This window comes from Chiloscyllium plagiosum, unplaced genomic scaffold (genome assembly GCF_037043375.1).
Source record: "Chiloscyllium plagiosum isolate Xiang-an unplaced genomic scaffold, Cpla_swu_hap1 HiC_scaffold_12, whole genome shotgun sequence".
NCBI classification, from domain to species: domain Eukaryota; kingdom Metazoa; phylum Chordata; class Chondrichthyes; order Orectolobiformes; family Hemiscylliidae; genus Chiloscyllium; species Chiloscyllium plagiosum.
Window position 1 is genome coordinate 48,684,868 of NW_028270150.1, and position 16,563 is coordinate 48,701,430.

The 16,563-nt window shown below is 40.7% G+C and overlaps 1 protein-coding gene across 5 annotated transcripts in view; it reads right to left on the reverse strand.

Annotated features, from left to right (window-relative positions):
* ttf2 (transcription termination factor, RNA polymerase II) overlaps positions 1-16,563 on the reverse strand; it is a 71,057-nt gene that overhangs the window by 24,533 nt on the left and 29,961 nt on the right. For 3 of the 5 annotated variants that reach the window (XM_043700922.2, XM_087992792.1, XM_087992794.1), the window contains exons 17-21: positions 15,402-15,544; positions 14,653-14,823; positions 9,656-9,714; positions 6,227-6,380; positions 3,172-3,254 (exon numbers count right to left, since the gene is read on the reverse strand). In XM_043700922.2, coding sequence (XP_043556857.2) covers positions 3,172-3,254; positions 6,227-6,380; positions 9,656-9,714; positions 14,653-14,823; positions 15,402-15,544 — 610 coding nt within the window. The remainder of the gene's footprint in view (positions 1-3,171; positions 3,255-6,226; positions 6,381-9,655; positions 9,715-14,652; positions 14,824-15,401; positions 15,545-16,563) is intronic. The other 2 variants (XM_087992793.1, XM_087992795.1) reach the window with 2 other exon arrangements.

The window sequence follows — 16,563 nt, forward strand, 5'->3', positions numbered from 1 at the left end:
TGAAAACAGACCCTTCGGTCCAACCCGTCCATGCCGACCAGATATCCCAACCCAATCTAGTCCCACCTGCCAGCACCCAGCCAATATCCCTCCAAACCCTTCCTATTCATATACCCATCCAAATGCCTCTTAAATGTTGCAATTGTACCAGCCTCCACCACATCCTCTGGTAGATCATTCCATACACGTACCACCCTCTGCGTGAAAAGGTTGCTCCTTGGGTCTCTTTGATATCTTTCCCCTCTCACCCTAAACCTATGCCCTCTAGTTCTGGACTCCCCGACCCCAGGGAAAAGACTTTGTCTATTTATCCTATCCATGCCCCTCAATTTTCTAAACCTCCATAAGGTCACCCCTCAGCCTCCGACGCTCCAGGGAAAACAGCCCCAGCCTGCTCAGCCTCTCCCTGTAGCTCAAATCCTCCAACCCTGGCAACATCCTTGTAAATCTTTTCTGAACCCTTTCAAGTTTCACAACATCTTTCCGATAGGAAGGAGACTAGAACTGCACGCAATATTCCAACAGTGGCCTAACCAATGTCCTGTACAGCTGCAACATGTCCTCCCATCTCCTGTACTCAATACTCTGACCAATAAAGGAAAGCATACCAAATGCCTTCTTCACTATCCTATCTACCTGCGACTCCACTTTCAAGGAGGTATGAACCTGCACTCCAAGGTCTCTTTGTTCAGCAACACTCCCTAGAACCTTACCATTAAGTGTAGAAGTCCTGCTAAGATTTGCTTTCCCAAAATGCAGCACCTCGCATTTATTTGAATTAAACTCCATCTGCCACTCCTCAGCCCATTGGCCCATCTGGTCCAGATGCCGTTGTAATCTGAGGTAACCCTCTTCACTGTCCACTACACCTCCAATTTTGGTGTCATCTGCAAACTTACTAACTGTATCTCTTATGCTTGCATCCAAATAATTTATGTAAATGACAAAAAGTAGGGGGCCCAGCACTGATCCTTGTGGCACTCCACTGGTCACAGGCCTCCAGTCTGAAAAACAACCCTCCACCACCACCCTATGTCTTCTACCTGGCTAGTTCTCCCTGTATTCCTTGAGATTTAACCTTGCTGATCAGTCTCCCATGGGGAACCTTGTTGAACGCCTTACTGAAGTCCATATAAACTACATCTACTGCTCTGCCCTCATCAATCTTCTTTATTACTTCAAAAAACTCAAACAAGTTTGAGAGACATGATTTCCCACGCACAAAGCCATGTTGACTATCCCGAATCAGTCCTTGTCTTTCCAAATACATGTACATCCTGTCCCTCAGATTTCCCTCCAACAACTTGCCCACCACCGAGGTCAGGCTCACCGGTCTATAGTTCCCTGGCTTGTCTTAACCGCCCTTCTTAAACAGGGCACCATGTTTGCCAACCTCCAGTCTTCCGGCACCTCACCTGTGACTATCGATGATACAAATATCTCAGCAAGAGGCCCAGCAATCACTTCTCTACCTTCCCAGAGTTCTTGGGTACACCTGATCAGGTCCTGGGGATTTATCCACCTTTAACCGTTTTCAGGCATCCAGCACTTCCTCCTCTGTAATCTGGACATTTTGCAAGATGTCACCATCTATTTCCCTACAGTCTATACCTTCCATATCCTTTTCCACAGTAAATACTGATGCAAAATATTCATTTAATATCTCCCCCATTTTCTGTGGCTCCACACAAAGGCCGCCTTGCTGATCTTTGAGAGGCCCTATTCTCTCCCTAGTTACCCCTTTATCCTTAATATATTTGTAAAAACCCTTTGGATTCTCTTTAATTCTATTTGCCAAAGTTATCTCATGTCCCCATTTTGCCCTCCTGATTTCCCTCTTAAGTATACTCCTACTTTCTTTATACTCTAAGGAGTCACTCGATCTATCCTGTCTATACCTGACATATGCTTCCTTCTTTAATTAATTTTAATCGATCTTTAATTAATGAACATAACCTTTTCTAAAATTAATGTAGCTTTAGATTTAAAGACTTTTTGCAAAGTAGCCACTTTGCAAAGACCTCCTGCAAAAATGCAAATTTTACTATAGAAGAAACAAAGTGCAATGGAGTTTGGTTAAAAAAAATATAAAATACACCGAATGCATACAGCATTCCATCAATCTTACAATGAATCCACATTATTATATGAAGAAGATTTATTGAAATTAGAGAGAGGGTGCACGATGGTAAAGTGCTCATCAGAGATGGTTTCATTACCAAGCATCAGGGACAACACATTTAAAATAAGCTCAGGAAAATTGATAAGAATTATGTTGTGATCAGATTGGTACCGATTGAGGCCCAGGATTAGGTTACTATGTACCTTCAAATCTAAGGAGGCAGTGATCAAAACAGGTGCAAGTGGAATCCGATTATACAGAAGAATTTACAAGGAAGGTGGGAATTAATATCATAAATGAAATAAATAAGAAAATTCTCAATTATTCAAGAAAAAGTGTGTTATTATGAATGAAGGAAAACATCAGTTCCAAACGTCACATCTTCACAAAGCACTTGGTAAAAGAAAGCATTGATTAAGGATGTTAATGACATTGAAATGTGATATGCAAATATGTGGTCATTTAGATACAAGGATATCTACAATTAATGCTATAATTGAAAGCTTGCAATAATAAGTGCTGAGTTATTAAAATATGTTGATAATTAAAAATATTTGTAGTCAGATGGAATGTTTCCTTTTACATTTTCATGGAACCTGGGTATAGCTAGCATGGTCAGCTGTTGTTGCCATTCCTCAAATTGACCTTGAACTAAAGTAACTGACTAGACCATTTTACATAGCAAGCAAGAGTCAACCATGTTATTGTGGGTCCAGTGTCACATATGGACCAGACTAGGAAAGGATAGCAGATTTCTTTTGCTAAACAGACATTAGGTGAACCAATGGGTTTTTACAGCAAACAATGAACATTTCAGGCACCATTAGCTTTATATTCAGATTTAAGATTAATTGAATTTAAATTTCATGGCAGGATTTGAACCAATGTCCTCTTGAGCATTAGCAATAGATTGGAATACTTGTCCAGTGACATTACCAGGAGGTCACCCCTGCAGTACAAAACTATTAACATGCACAGAACAACAAGGAATAGGTGTTCTTGCAATAGACATTTTATTTTGGTGAGTAACTACTTGCAGTACATCTTACCAGTGCATATCCAACAGGAAGAGGTGATTTCCTCCAATGAGATTCAAGCCCACACCCCCAGCACACAAAGAGACCAATATGACCTAAGAGAGAAAAACTAAATTAGAAAGAAGCCACTCCCAAAATAATTAAATGTTATAAATGACATATTACTGGAAAAAAGTCAAGTTTGAATGACGGATCTTCAGAATTAATCTGCGATTGACGCAAGTATATTTGCTTAGATCAGTAGAATTCCCGTTGTCAGAGTGAAAATACATTACACTCTTATTGCTGAGAAAAAAAAAGTAATGTTGCCAAAGATCTTTTGCCTTCCACTCATCTGGAACAATGCAAAAATGCTAAATTTCAAAGAACCACAGAAGTTATATTGTAGACGAACTGTGTGTTGATTGGTTGGCAAGTTGACTCTCCTTTCTCCATGGCACCTTGAACAATCAACCATCGGGAAACTATAGGTTTTATAACCTGCCATCCTCATATTCAAAAAAGATGCAAGTCTGTGTGTATAAAAGTAAGTCATTTCTATCAAGTGACAATGAGCCACATTGACAATGTGATAAAAGGTACATAATGTTATTACAACCAGAATTCCCAAAGGATAAAAATAGAGGTGGGTGGGGTTTTGATTTTAGTACAATGATGGTGACATTTTTGTTTTGTAAAGGGGTCACAGCATAATTTTTGAACTCATTTGCAGTCAAGCATGAGACTTAAGCTACATGGGGAGTTATTTGATAAATGCTTATAAAGTTGAATGTCTGACGTGCAGAAAGACAAATGGGAAAGACAGACATATTCAGGTTTCTGTTGAGCAGAATAGTAATATCCCTGAACAGCAGTTTAGTTTTGGAAGGCTTCAGGCCATCAGAGCTAGAAATAAGTCTTAAGTTGATTTAGCAGCCTCAAACAATCAAAGTCAGAAAGACCAGTGAGATAGCCTGTCTATATCTCAGGGAAAATAGTAAAGAAGAGAATCATATCTGGTTAATGTGCAGAAAGTCACCAAAAGGAAACAGTTACAACCTCATAAGTTAGGTGAGAAATTTGAAAGTGAAGGTACGAATGATACTCCACTGGAGTTGATTGTTAAAGATATTTCTGGGAAATAAAACATTTTTTTAAGCTGCTCATGATAATATGTTTCTAAATGGTCTTTCTTTCTTTTATGAAATAAAAATTATTTTATTGAAAGTAGATTGTCAACATTATGCAAATAATGTTCAGTTAGTGACCACTATAGTAACAAAACTGTAAACAAAAAATATCCTCTATAAAACCAGGTATCATTATGAAATCTGATTTGTCAAATACTATTATCAGCGGAGATCATAACAGGAATGATTGTCATAAACTGGTGTTTAAGGTTAGCAGCTATCAGTCTATTTAGGTTTGTTCAACAAGCTCTGTCAATTTGCAGAAACTAACAATGTGTGCTTTGTTTTAGGTTTAGCAAGTGTGATCTTGCAGAGTACAGTGTTAACACTGCCTATTATGAACAAGTGAAGAAGTACATTATTTAATGTTGAACACTGGGATGTACAATGTACATACCTGACACTACCCGAAATTCATAGACTTTGTCATTATGAAGTAGGTGGAACATCTTTTTGAACTGACAGTGATATTCTGTTAGTGGAAATTGTGCAATCGTTGCATAGAAACAGCCTTAAACAGCTTGCTTCACCTTTTTATATTTTTTGAGATACTTTGTCTTTCATGGATAATTTGAGGTAGACAAAGTTTTCAGGTTTGAAAGTGCAGCATTTGGCCCTTTTCTGAATTGATACGTACACAATGAACAACTATCTGATCAGAATAGTCACTGTCCCAGAGGCTAGGAATGCCAGGATACAAGTGAACAGCTAATTGGTGGGGTGGGGTTTAGGGATATGAAAAGTTGAAATAAAACCGATAAACTGCTCATCTTGGGCGTATAATGCATGAACACCCACATTCTGAAACAGCAACATATTACTTGCCCAGCCATATTTATGATGCTTTAAATTAATATTTTACCAGTTAAATTTTAATGAACGCCTCTACTCATGTCTGTACTGGTATTCATTAAAAATAAACTGGTTTTTATTTGTTTGTGGGACATGGGGATTGCTGGTTGGGCCAGCATTTATTGCCCATCCCTAATTATCCATTGACTGGCTTGCTATGGCATTTCAAACAGTGGTAAGAGTCAGCCACATTACTGTGCGTTTGGAGTCACACATAATCCAGGCCAAGTAAGGATAACAGATTTTCTTCCATAAAGGGCATTGGTGAGTCAGATGGGATTTTACAACAATGGTTACACGTCATGATTAGACTATTCTGTAATTTCAGATTTTTAATGAATTCAAATCTCACCATCTGCCATGATGAGATTTGAAGCCACGTTCCCAGAGCATCAATCGTTGAAATACTAGTGCATTGACATTGCCACTGTGTCACCACCTCAGGAGGTTAATTAATGCTCCACATGTCCCAATTGAATATTCCTTATTTAGATGAAATAAGAAATACTAAGCAGGCAATCACCTAACCATTGCTATGCTTTCACACCTTGAATTTCCATACCGGATGCAGGCTCCTGGTGGCAGCTGCCTGACCACTGAAGTCTCACTTTGTCTGCTGTGTTTGTATACCTGCTCTGGCCTAGTTCTTTTCTAACGCTCACTGTGCTACCAAGCAACTGACTATATTTTCGATAATTATTAGAACCCATTATTTAACTTTCTAATATATAAAGCACTATCCAAAAGGTAAATATTTTCTACTATCCAACCTTCCTTTCATTTCACTTTGGGTATGTCCTATGGTAACAATTACATTCTTGTACTTCATGTAAGCAATCAATCATTCTTGACATGAAGTTAGATTGTTATATTGCAAATTATTTGCCGGGGATAAAGATATGGAAGGTACACGTATCAAAATTAATCCCAGTCTAGTTCTCAAATGTGTTCAGTACCAGAGGGAAGTCAACAACTGTAAGTTATCACCCTATTAGTACTCTGGATACGTGTTGAGAAGAAAATTCAAAACAAGAACTAGATGGTACCTGAGGTCCTTTAGGGTTAGTGTTAAATTCATCCACCAAATCCATACGAAGTTTAGGAGTCACACTGCCATCAAGTGTGATATAGCTCAGCCTGATTTGATCCAAGTGGCCTGCTACCACTTTCAACATGCTGGTCCATTGAGAAATTATTACACTGACAGAGATGGACAAATAGTATAGTTACATAGAACAAAACTACTATTGAAGCTTCAGTATCTCTTATGTATTTAACAAACAATTGAAATAGGAAAATTGAAAAAAAAAGAGAGCACAAAGTTATGTTACATACATAGGGGTCTAATTCAGATACCGACTTCAACATAATCATATTGATAGAAGGAGAAAATGCTTGTGAGTTAATATGATTGAGGAAATAATAGTTATATGGAACCCTTTATATGTTCAGGACGTATTGAAGCATTTTACAGTCAAACAATTATCTTTGCATTACATAAGTAAATGCAATATCTAATACACCTTCATAATTCATTTACAATATGAAGGTCAGGAATGTGGTAAAATACATGGATGTGACAGCAGCAAGCTGCTGCTAAATCATTGACATTTCTTAGCAAATTAATTTAAAACATTAACTTAAACTGGTTAACATCTGCAAATAAAATAATCTTTGTAAATAAATGCCCTATGGTTAGACTCACCTGATGGAAGCTTTAACTGACTAGGCTCTTACGGGCAGTTGGTTTATCTTGCTCATTTGTTGGAATATATTCAATCTCTGCTTTCTTAAATCTTTGCCACTACATCTCTATTGACTTATCCCTTATCTTAAACTGCCAGTTCACAATCACTGGTTCTGCTTTCATGCCTTCATAATTGGCCTTGTTCAATTCAAAATTGTAGTCTTGGACTCACTCTTCTCCCTCTCAAATTATATGTAAAATTCAACCATATTCAACCTTCCAACTTGGCACTACCCTCTTGACCTGTCCATCCTCCTCCGCACCTCTCTGCTCCACCCAATCATAACTCCCCCTTGCATCCTCCATTACCCTCTCACCTAATATCCCACCAACCCCTTTCCCCCTCCATTTTCCCGATGAAGAGTTTATGCCTGAAACAACGACTCTCCTGCTCATCGGGTGCTGCCTGACCTACTGTGCTTTTCTAGCGCTATATTTTGATTCTGGTGCTGGTAGCAGTGCAGAACTATCTGCACTAACCAGTGCCTGACACTAGGTGGAGCCCAGGGTCCCAGTGCCAGTTGAGAATGACAGCCAGCAAAATGACAGGACCTCTCCATCCTGTGTAGGGTCCTGAAAGATGCACGTCACAAATGCTGCCAACTGTTTGTGACTTTGAAGTTAATACTTAAAAGTGGCAGCCAGTCATTTCAGGCAGTAAAAGAGAAAATCTGTAACTCTGATATCTGCAAGACCAATGCATTTTACTTGGCTTGGCTCCTTATAAATTACTGACCCTCAACATCTTCACCCTCATTTGTTCACAAGGTGATTTTCCCTTCCTATTATTCATCCCAATCATCATGGCTGTATTAGATCCTCAGGAAACATGTTCAACTATGCATTGTACGAACAGGTTTAAAGAGGCAGATTGATGTAAAAGATAACGTCGCTATAATCTTACCAGAGTAGAGTGTTGTGCTGGAAAAGCACAGCAGGCCAGGGAGCATCCGAGGATGAAGGGCTTATGCCCGAAATGTTGATTCTCCTGCTCCTCAGATGCTGCCTGACCTGCTGTGCTTTTCCAGCACCACACTCTCGACTCTGATCTTCAGCATCTGCAGCCTTCACTTTCTCAGTCTTACCAGACCAGAACATAGGGCAGCTCTTTCATTAGAGAGACATGACTGATGGTCGTTTAACTTGAGGGTCACTGCACCTCAGCTGAAGGGACAGGTTGAGAAGGAGAGTCCTTCATGGTAACCTAAGCCAGTACAGGAATTGAACCCACTGTTGGTATCACTGTATATTGCAAACTTGAGCAAACTGAAGATGGTGGTGGCTAAACAGTGTATTGATAACCAACCATGAGAAGTGAGCAGCTCGAGCGTTATTAAGCTTGTCCTCATCAGACAGCCAGATTTCTCAGCACACTGTTCCGAATTTTTGCTAGAGGCCAGAGTTGGTTCATTCCTTCTACTATGATAAATATTTCCTTTGGTCGTGGAGGATCAACTCCTTTGCCATTCTTCGGTTCCCTTTCTGCTGTCACCATCAAAAATCAGCATCTCCCAACTAAAGTATAGTACATCTTTAGCAGCACTGTGACAGGCTCCGTGAAGATGTCAATACCCTTGATGCTTCCTACCAGGCATCATCAGACGGTGGAGAAATCAACATTTCAGGTGCAACCCTTCTACAGAATTGGGGGTGAGTGCAAGGGGAGCTGCAGATAAAATGGGAGGGCTGGGGGAGGGGCAGAGTGGTGAGATAGGGAGAGATGAACACAGATAGAGGGTACAACCTCAATGTGAGGAGTGAATCTGGTTGGTAGCTGGGAGGTAGGGTCGGTAAGAGGAATGGAAAAGAGGGGGAGGGACTGGAAAGGGAACCAGGGGATGGAAGGGGAGTTATTAGAAATTGGAAAACTCAATGTTGAGTTCTTGGGCTGTGTGGTGCCCAGGTTGAAGATGAGGTGCTGTTCCTCCAATTTGCACTGTGGCAATGGAGGAGGCAGAGGTTGGTCATTTCAGAAAGGGAGTGAGAAGGGGAATTAAAATGGGCGTTGATTGGGAATGCAGGTCAGCCCCTGCGGGCCCGGCTGAGATGCTCAGAGAAAAGTGTCCTTAGTTTACTTTTGGTCTCCCCGATGTAGAAAAGACCACATTTGGACTACCAGATAACGTAAACCTGGTAGGAGGTGGCGCAGGTGAACTTCTGTCTCACTTGGAAGGGCTGTTTTGAGCCCTGGATGAGGTCAGGGATTGGTGTACTGGTAGGTTTTACATCTTTTAATGTTGCAAGTTTTGAAAGTGGGGGGGTGGGGTGGTTTGGTGGGGAGAGTGGTGCAAACCAAGGATTGACCAAGGGAGCAGGCTTGAGGATCTGAAATCCTATTCTGTTCCTATTTCCTATGGTCTTACTTTCCCATTTACCTTAGCCTTACCCTTCTTCTTAGCTTGCACTTACAATCTTTAGCCAGGCATGGCTTTTTAAAATTATACTTTGATTTTAATAAAATGTTCAGCAGTGACAGTGATATTACACATGAACTACCAGTAGTTATTCAAATGAGGTGATCCTGCATTTTATAGCACTGAAAGTCTGCTGGGCACTAATACAATTTGGTGTTCACTTTCAGATACTGGGTGTTCAATAACATTGTTATAACCATATATAGTACTGCTGAGAAAAATGCAAAACATGCACAGCCTATATTCACCACACAGAAAATATCTCCTCATATATAAATAATTTGTTGAAAGATTGATCCCTTTTAGAGTCATACCATTTTTGTGGATCTTGGTTGCTTTTTATTGCTTTTAATTCCTCCAGGAGTGCAAAAATCTGCCAGCAAAATCCAAGGAGAAAACAGTTGTTAAACATTCATTCATGTTGAGACACAATAAGTTATTATGCAGATACTGCATTTATCAGGAAAGCCAATGTGAGAATATTGAAAGAAGAATTGAACATAAAAGAAGTATGTTTAACTTCAGGTATACTGGTGAGAAGACATTTAGAATACAGTTTACAGTTTTGGTTTCCTTCTGCAAAAAGGAAGGATGAAGAAACGTTGAATGTGATTCAGACGAGATTTACCAGATTGATACAGGCTGGGCTTATGTTCATGAGAGCTCAGAAAAAAAAGGCTTGAGTTGATTGTAATTTAAAAGAACCTGAATGGTCTTGATAAAAGGTGGAGGTGGAGAGAATGTTTAGCTGGGTTGGGAAGTCATTATTTAAAAATTAGGGTGAGATAGAGTCATAGAGATGCACATCACGGAAACAGACCCCACAGTCCAACTTGACCATGCCAACTAGATATCCTAACTTAATCTAGTCCCATATCCCTCTAAACCCTTCCTATTCATATACCCATGCAGATGCTGTTAAAATGCTGTAATTGTACCAGCCTCCACCACTTCCTCTGGCAGCTCATTCTATACAGGCATCATCCTCTGCATTAAAAAGTTACCCCTTAGGTCCCTTTAAAATTTTTCCCCTCTCACCATAAACCTGTGCGCTCTAATTCTAGACTACCCTAACCCCACAGAAAATACCTTGTTATTGATCCTATCATGCCCCTCATGTTTTTATAAACCTCTTAAATGAGGTCATCCCCCAGTCTTCAATGCTTCAGGGAAAACAGCTCTAGCCTATTCAGCCTTTCCCTATAGCTCAAAACACTTCAACCCTGGCAACATCCTTACAAATCTTTTCTGAATCTTTTCAAGTTTCACAACATCCTTCCCATAGGAGGGTGATTTGCACACAATATTCAAAAACTGGCTTAACCAAGGTCCGTACTGTCACAACATGACCTCCCAACTCCTGTACTCAATACTCTGACCAATAAAGGAAAACATACCCAATACCTTCTTCACTATCCTATCTACCTACGACTCCACTTTCAAGGAAATATGAACTTGCATTCCAAGGTCTCTTTGTTCAGCAACACTCCCCAGGATCTTACCATTAAGTGTATAAAGTCCTGCCCGATTTGCCTTTCCAAACTGCAGCACCTCACATTTATCCAAATTAAACTCCATCTGCCACTCAGCCCATTGGCCCATCTGATCAAGATCTCGTTAAAATCAGGGGTAACCTTCTTTGCTGTCCACTGCACCTCCCAATTTTGGTGTCATCTGCAATTCTCCTAATGTTCACATCCAAGTCATTTATATAGTCAAGTAGTCAAGTAGTCGTGGACCTAGCACTGATCCTTGTGGCATAGGCCTCTAATCTGAAAAGCAAATCCTACACCGCCATCCTGTCTTCTACCTTTGAGCCAATTCTATATCAAAATGGCTAGTTCTCCCTGCATTCCATATCTAACCTTGTTAACCAATCTACTCTGAGAAACCGTTTCGAATGCCTTACTGAAATCCATACCGATCATGTCCACAGCTCCGCCCTCATCAATCCTCTTCGTTACTTCTTTAAAAAAACTCAATCAAGTTAATGAAACATGATTTCCCACAACAAAGCCATGTTGAATATCCCTAATCAGTCCTTGCCTTTCCAAATACTTGTACATCCTGTCCCTCAGGGTTCCCTCCAACAACTTGCCCACCACTGACTTCAGGCTCACTGGTCTATAGTTTCTTAAATAGTGGCACCACATTAGCCCACCTCCAGTTTTCCAGCACCTCACCTGACGATTGATAACACAAATATTTCAGCAAAGGACCCAGCAATCACTTCCCTGGCTTGCCACAGAGTTCTAGGGTACACCTGATCAGGTCCTGGAAATTTATCCACTTATAAGTTTTAAGACATCCAGTAGCTCCACCTCTAAATCTTTCAAGATGTCACCATCTATTTCCCTACATGTTATATCTTCCATGTCCTTCTTCACAGTGAACACTGATGCAAAACACTTATTTAGTATCGCTTCAATCTCCTTTGGTTCCACACATAGGCTGCCTTGCTGATCTTTGAGGGGCCCAATTCTCTCTCTAGTTACCCTTTTGTTCTTAATATATTTATAAAATCACTTTGGATTCTCTTGAACCCTATTTGCCAAAACTATCGCATGTACCCTTTTGGATGGGGAAAGTTTTTTCATGAATACTCCACCTCCCAGGATGGTGAAGGTGAAGTTAGTGAGTACTTTCAGAGAGATTCCTGTGAGGCAGGGAATCAGAGGTTATCCACGGATAGGTGGGCATGTGGAATTTTGAATATACACATCAGACATGATATTATTCAGTCACAGAGCAGGCTTGAGGGGTCAAATAGCCTCCTCTTGATTTTAACTCGTCTGTGTTTGTATTCAGTCAATATATCTGTGGTCCATAGCTGGCAACTTTAAGTTACCAAGTTACTGATTCCTTAGTTTATAAGTGATTGCAGCCCACTAAACACACATCCATTAAGATTTTACCTTTCAGTTTATATCTATTGCAGAGTAAATTGCTCCTTACTTAGTGATGACCTAGAGCAATTCTTGCAAATAGTCTGCCTTTCCTCTCTGCATAGTTACTTCCTGATGTCCACAAGATACCTTCAACACCCTTTTCTTTCCTCATGTACATGTTTCTTGAGATCATCAACTGTTGACAATCATCTTCCACATGTTTGCTCTACCTCACCCATCACATCCTAATGTCCCCACCTGCTCAGCTTGCCCTCTGCATTCACTCTTAGATAAACCAAAATTTCCTGTGACAACACACTGGTATCTGTCACTAACTCCATAACTTTTATGTGGACTTTCTTCCTTTGCCTGAAGGCAATGTCAGGCTGAGCCAGACAATAGCTTCTGCAGAAAGAGTTTTAACCTCTAGCTGACTTGATAACCTGTCTTTCCTCCACCATAAAGATCACTGATTTCATCTCTAACAGTATCCATTCCATCCAAAACACAGCTCACTTTTTGTTTAATCCCTCATTCAGGCTCCTACCACTTATACACTCAATTATCTGCCACTTTCCTGAGCAGCTTTCAGAACTTCAGCTCTTTCTAAAATCCAATGCTTGTACCCTGTCCTATGTGAAATTCTGGATCACACAAGACCCTCTACATGGTCCCCTCATCATTCAACACTTACTTCCAAACTCTGGATTTAAACCCCACCAAGACCTTGTACTCCTCTCTGTGCAACATTCTTCAGCATTCCTGACTGCAAGCTCTTGTAGGCTGAAGAAAAAGGGATTTGTTCAACTGCCTCAAGCCATGCACTGAGGGTTTCTGTTTATCCATTTACAGGCCCTTACATATACCCTGCTTTTCACCAAAATTTATTTCACGTTATCTGAATCTCTTCTGGTTCTAGGTCCATTTTTGTTTCAACGTGATAGAATGTCTGGTTTCTATAAAGGCAATGCATATTTACATGTTGAGCAATTATACTTCTATAATATGTTGCAATAGTATTTAAACTTTCATTATTTTTGCCATTAGTAATCAATTTAGAGTGATTTATGATACATAGGAAATGTAATGATGTTTCCGTTAAAAACAGTCGAGTCTTCTGAGGAGCCTACCCAATGTCGCATGGATTCAAGGACTCAAACTATTCAAAGAGAAGACAGATTCCAATAATACCCAATTAATCATCCTATACCGGTATGATCAAAAATGAATTACCCAGTCAGGCATTTCATTCTGAAAGACACCAAACTGGATGTGAGCAATTCTGGTCTCCTTACTATCAGAAGCATGTTGTGAAACTTGAAAGGGTTCAGGAAAGATTGACAAGGATGTTGCCAGGGTTGGAGGATTTGAACTATAGGGAGAGGCTGAACAGGCTGGGGCTGTTTTCCCTGGAGCGTCAGAGGCTGAGGGGTGACCTTATAGGAGGTTTGTAAAATCATGAGGGGCCTGACTTTTCCCTGGGGTCGGGGGTGTCCAGAACTTGAGGGCATAGATTTCGAGTGAGGGGGTAGAGATATAAAAGGGATCTAAGGGGTAACCTTTTCACAGAGGTTAGTGCGAGTATGGAATGAGCTGCTAGAGGAAGTGGTGGAGAGGCATCTGGATGGATATATGAATAGGAAAGGTTTCGAAGAATATGGGCCTAGTGCTGGCAAATGAGGCTAGATTAGGTTGGAATATCTGGTTAGTATAGACACGTTGGACCAAAGGGTCTGTTTCCGTGCTGTACATCTCTATGACTCTATGGGCAAGTAGACTGCCATCATCCTCTAGATAAAAAAAAGGGCTACAGATGCTGGAAACCAGATTCTAGATTAGAGTGGTGCTGGAAAAGCACAGCAGTTCAGGCAGCATCCAAGGAGCAGGAAAAATCGATGTTTTGGGCAAAAGCCCTTCATCAGGAATAGAGGCAGAGTGCCTGCAAGGTGGAGAGATAAATAAGAGGACGGTGGGGGTGGGGAGAAAGTAGCATAGAGTACAATAGGTGAATGGAAGTGGGGATGAAGGTGATAGGTCAGGGAGGAGAGTGGGGGAAGGTAGCAAAGAGAACAATGGGGGTGGGGATGGTGACAGGTCAGAGAGGAGGGTGGAGTGGATAGGTGGAAAGGAAGATAGGCAGGTAGGACAAGTCATGGGGACAGTGCCGAGCTGGAAGTTTGGAGCTGGGGTGAGGTGGGGGAAGGGGAAATGAGGAAACTGGTGAAGTCCATATTGATGCCCAGGGGTTGAACGGCTCACCTTCTGCCTCGGAACACTTCAACTCCAGGGCATCAATGTGGACTTCACAGAATCAAAACTTTATAGCTTTGCTTTTCCTAGTGTTCACAGCAAAACGTTCCTAAAAATTGCACGTCCATTGAGATGAATTTTATGACTTTGTGTTTAGTTATCTCTGAATATACCTTAGTACTCTTTCTGGTATTCTCAAACAGGTTTGCTTTGAAGCTGGTACCATTCAGGCTAACAGCTGGCTTGTTGTCAAAGGCCGTGACCTCTGATAATGATAAAGCATTGAGTTGCTCTTCCAGTGAGAGGGTGATGCCTTCAGATTCCATCTCACTTTGACTGAGAGCCTATAAGTCAGGACAAAAGCCATTTAAAAATAAATAGAAACATAGCCAAAATAAATTCAGCAGCTGCAGATTTATGTGGAAGACACAAGCTAGTCGAATCAAGTTAACTTCAGCATCTGAATTTGCGTTTTTGTTTCTTCATCATGTATAAGGTAAACTGGAGTGCTGGCCAAAGATAATTAGTTTTAATTCCCTGCTTTTAGTTATTTTAATAGAGTCATACAACATGGAAACAGACCCTTCCGTCAACCTGTCCAGGTTTCCAAAGTCCCAGTTGCCTGCTTTTTGCAACTCGCCATCCACGAAGACGTGTTTGTAGTACTCAGAACTGTGTTACATAAAGGAAGATTTAATTACTGCATTTGATAATATTCACACCTTTCAGTAGAGCTCTCCATGTACCACAAAGGAAAGCCTAAACTTTTAGGGATTTTCAGCTTGCACTCCAGTCATAAATTTGCAAAATGCAACAATTTATTTCCGTATTCTAATGTCAGAAATTGTGCATATCTATAATATTAAAAAGATGAGAATTTGTTCACTTGCACCTACTTTTGTATTGTGCAATTACTTCTTACCGTCTTCAGCAGAGAGAGGTGACAGCAGCACTGACGAAGTCTGAGAAGCAAGGATAAGATGTGTGCAGTGCTTGATGTTTGAGAACTCTTCTGGACAGAGGAAGGACCACCACTGACAGATGCAATACCAAACTCACGAGCTACTAAATGAAAACACAAAACTAACTATAAGTTAATCTTTAGTTTTACCAGGGCATTTACTAAAGGAATTGAAAAGCAGTCTCTGTAATTATCTCAACTACCACTGATCGCTGGAAAAAACCCATCTGGCCCACCAACATGACATCTCTACCTACATATGCCTCCAGACCGATACCAATGTAATTGACTTAAATTACCCTTTGAAATGGGCTGTGTGTGGAATTTGCACATTCTCCCCGTGTCTGTGTGGGTTTCATCCAGGTGCTCCAGTCTCCTCCCACAGTTCAAAGATGTGCAGGTGTACTGGCCATGCTAAATTGCCCTTAGTACCTAGGCATGGTGTAGGTTAGGTGGAATAGCCATGGGAAATGCAGGGATAGGGTAGGGGGGTGTGGGTCTGGGTGGGACGCTGGTCGGAAAGTGGCATGGATTAGATGGGTTAAATGGCCTGCTTCCACATCGTAGGGATTCTAGGATATCACTCAGTCAAGAGAAATTAGAATAGGCAACAAATGCTGTTCTTACAGATCCCATGAAAGAAAACAAATTCCACAAGTGACAAAAAAAACTTGTAAACCATGAATGATATTGAAATGAATTACAGAATAAATCTGGAGTTTGAATAACTAAAAATAAAAGATGACATTGTTGCACCAAGAACATCAGGTTAAAAAAAAGGGATGAGATAGTAAGAGAGGTTCATCAAATTAGCTTCTACATTTAAACTGAGGGCCTCTCTTGCATAATCAAACTGCCTTAGCAGCACCCAGCTCTGTGGAGCTTGCTGCAATTTCAGAACTGCTGGTTCTTGGAATATTGCAGGCAGCAGAAAACCCACGTCATCTTCAGTAGGAATCAATTGGCAGTCAATTAAGAGGCTGCCAACAGGAAGATCATGTTGTTTGCTGCTCCATTAGTAAATGCAAGTTCTCCTGACACTGGAATCTCAAAGCCCAAAGAAACTTGAGCTCAGTATATGTCTCTCTCCAGCACTGTTCACTATATCAATTTCACCTCTTGC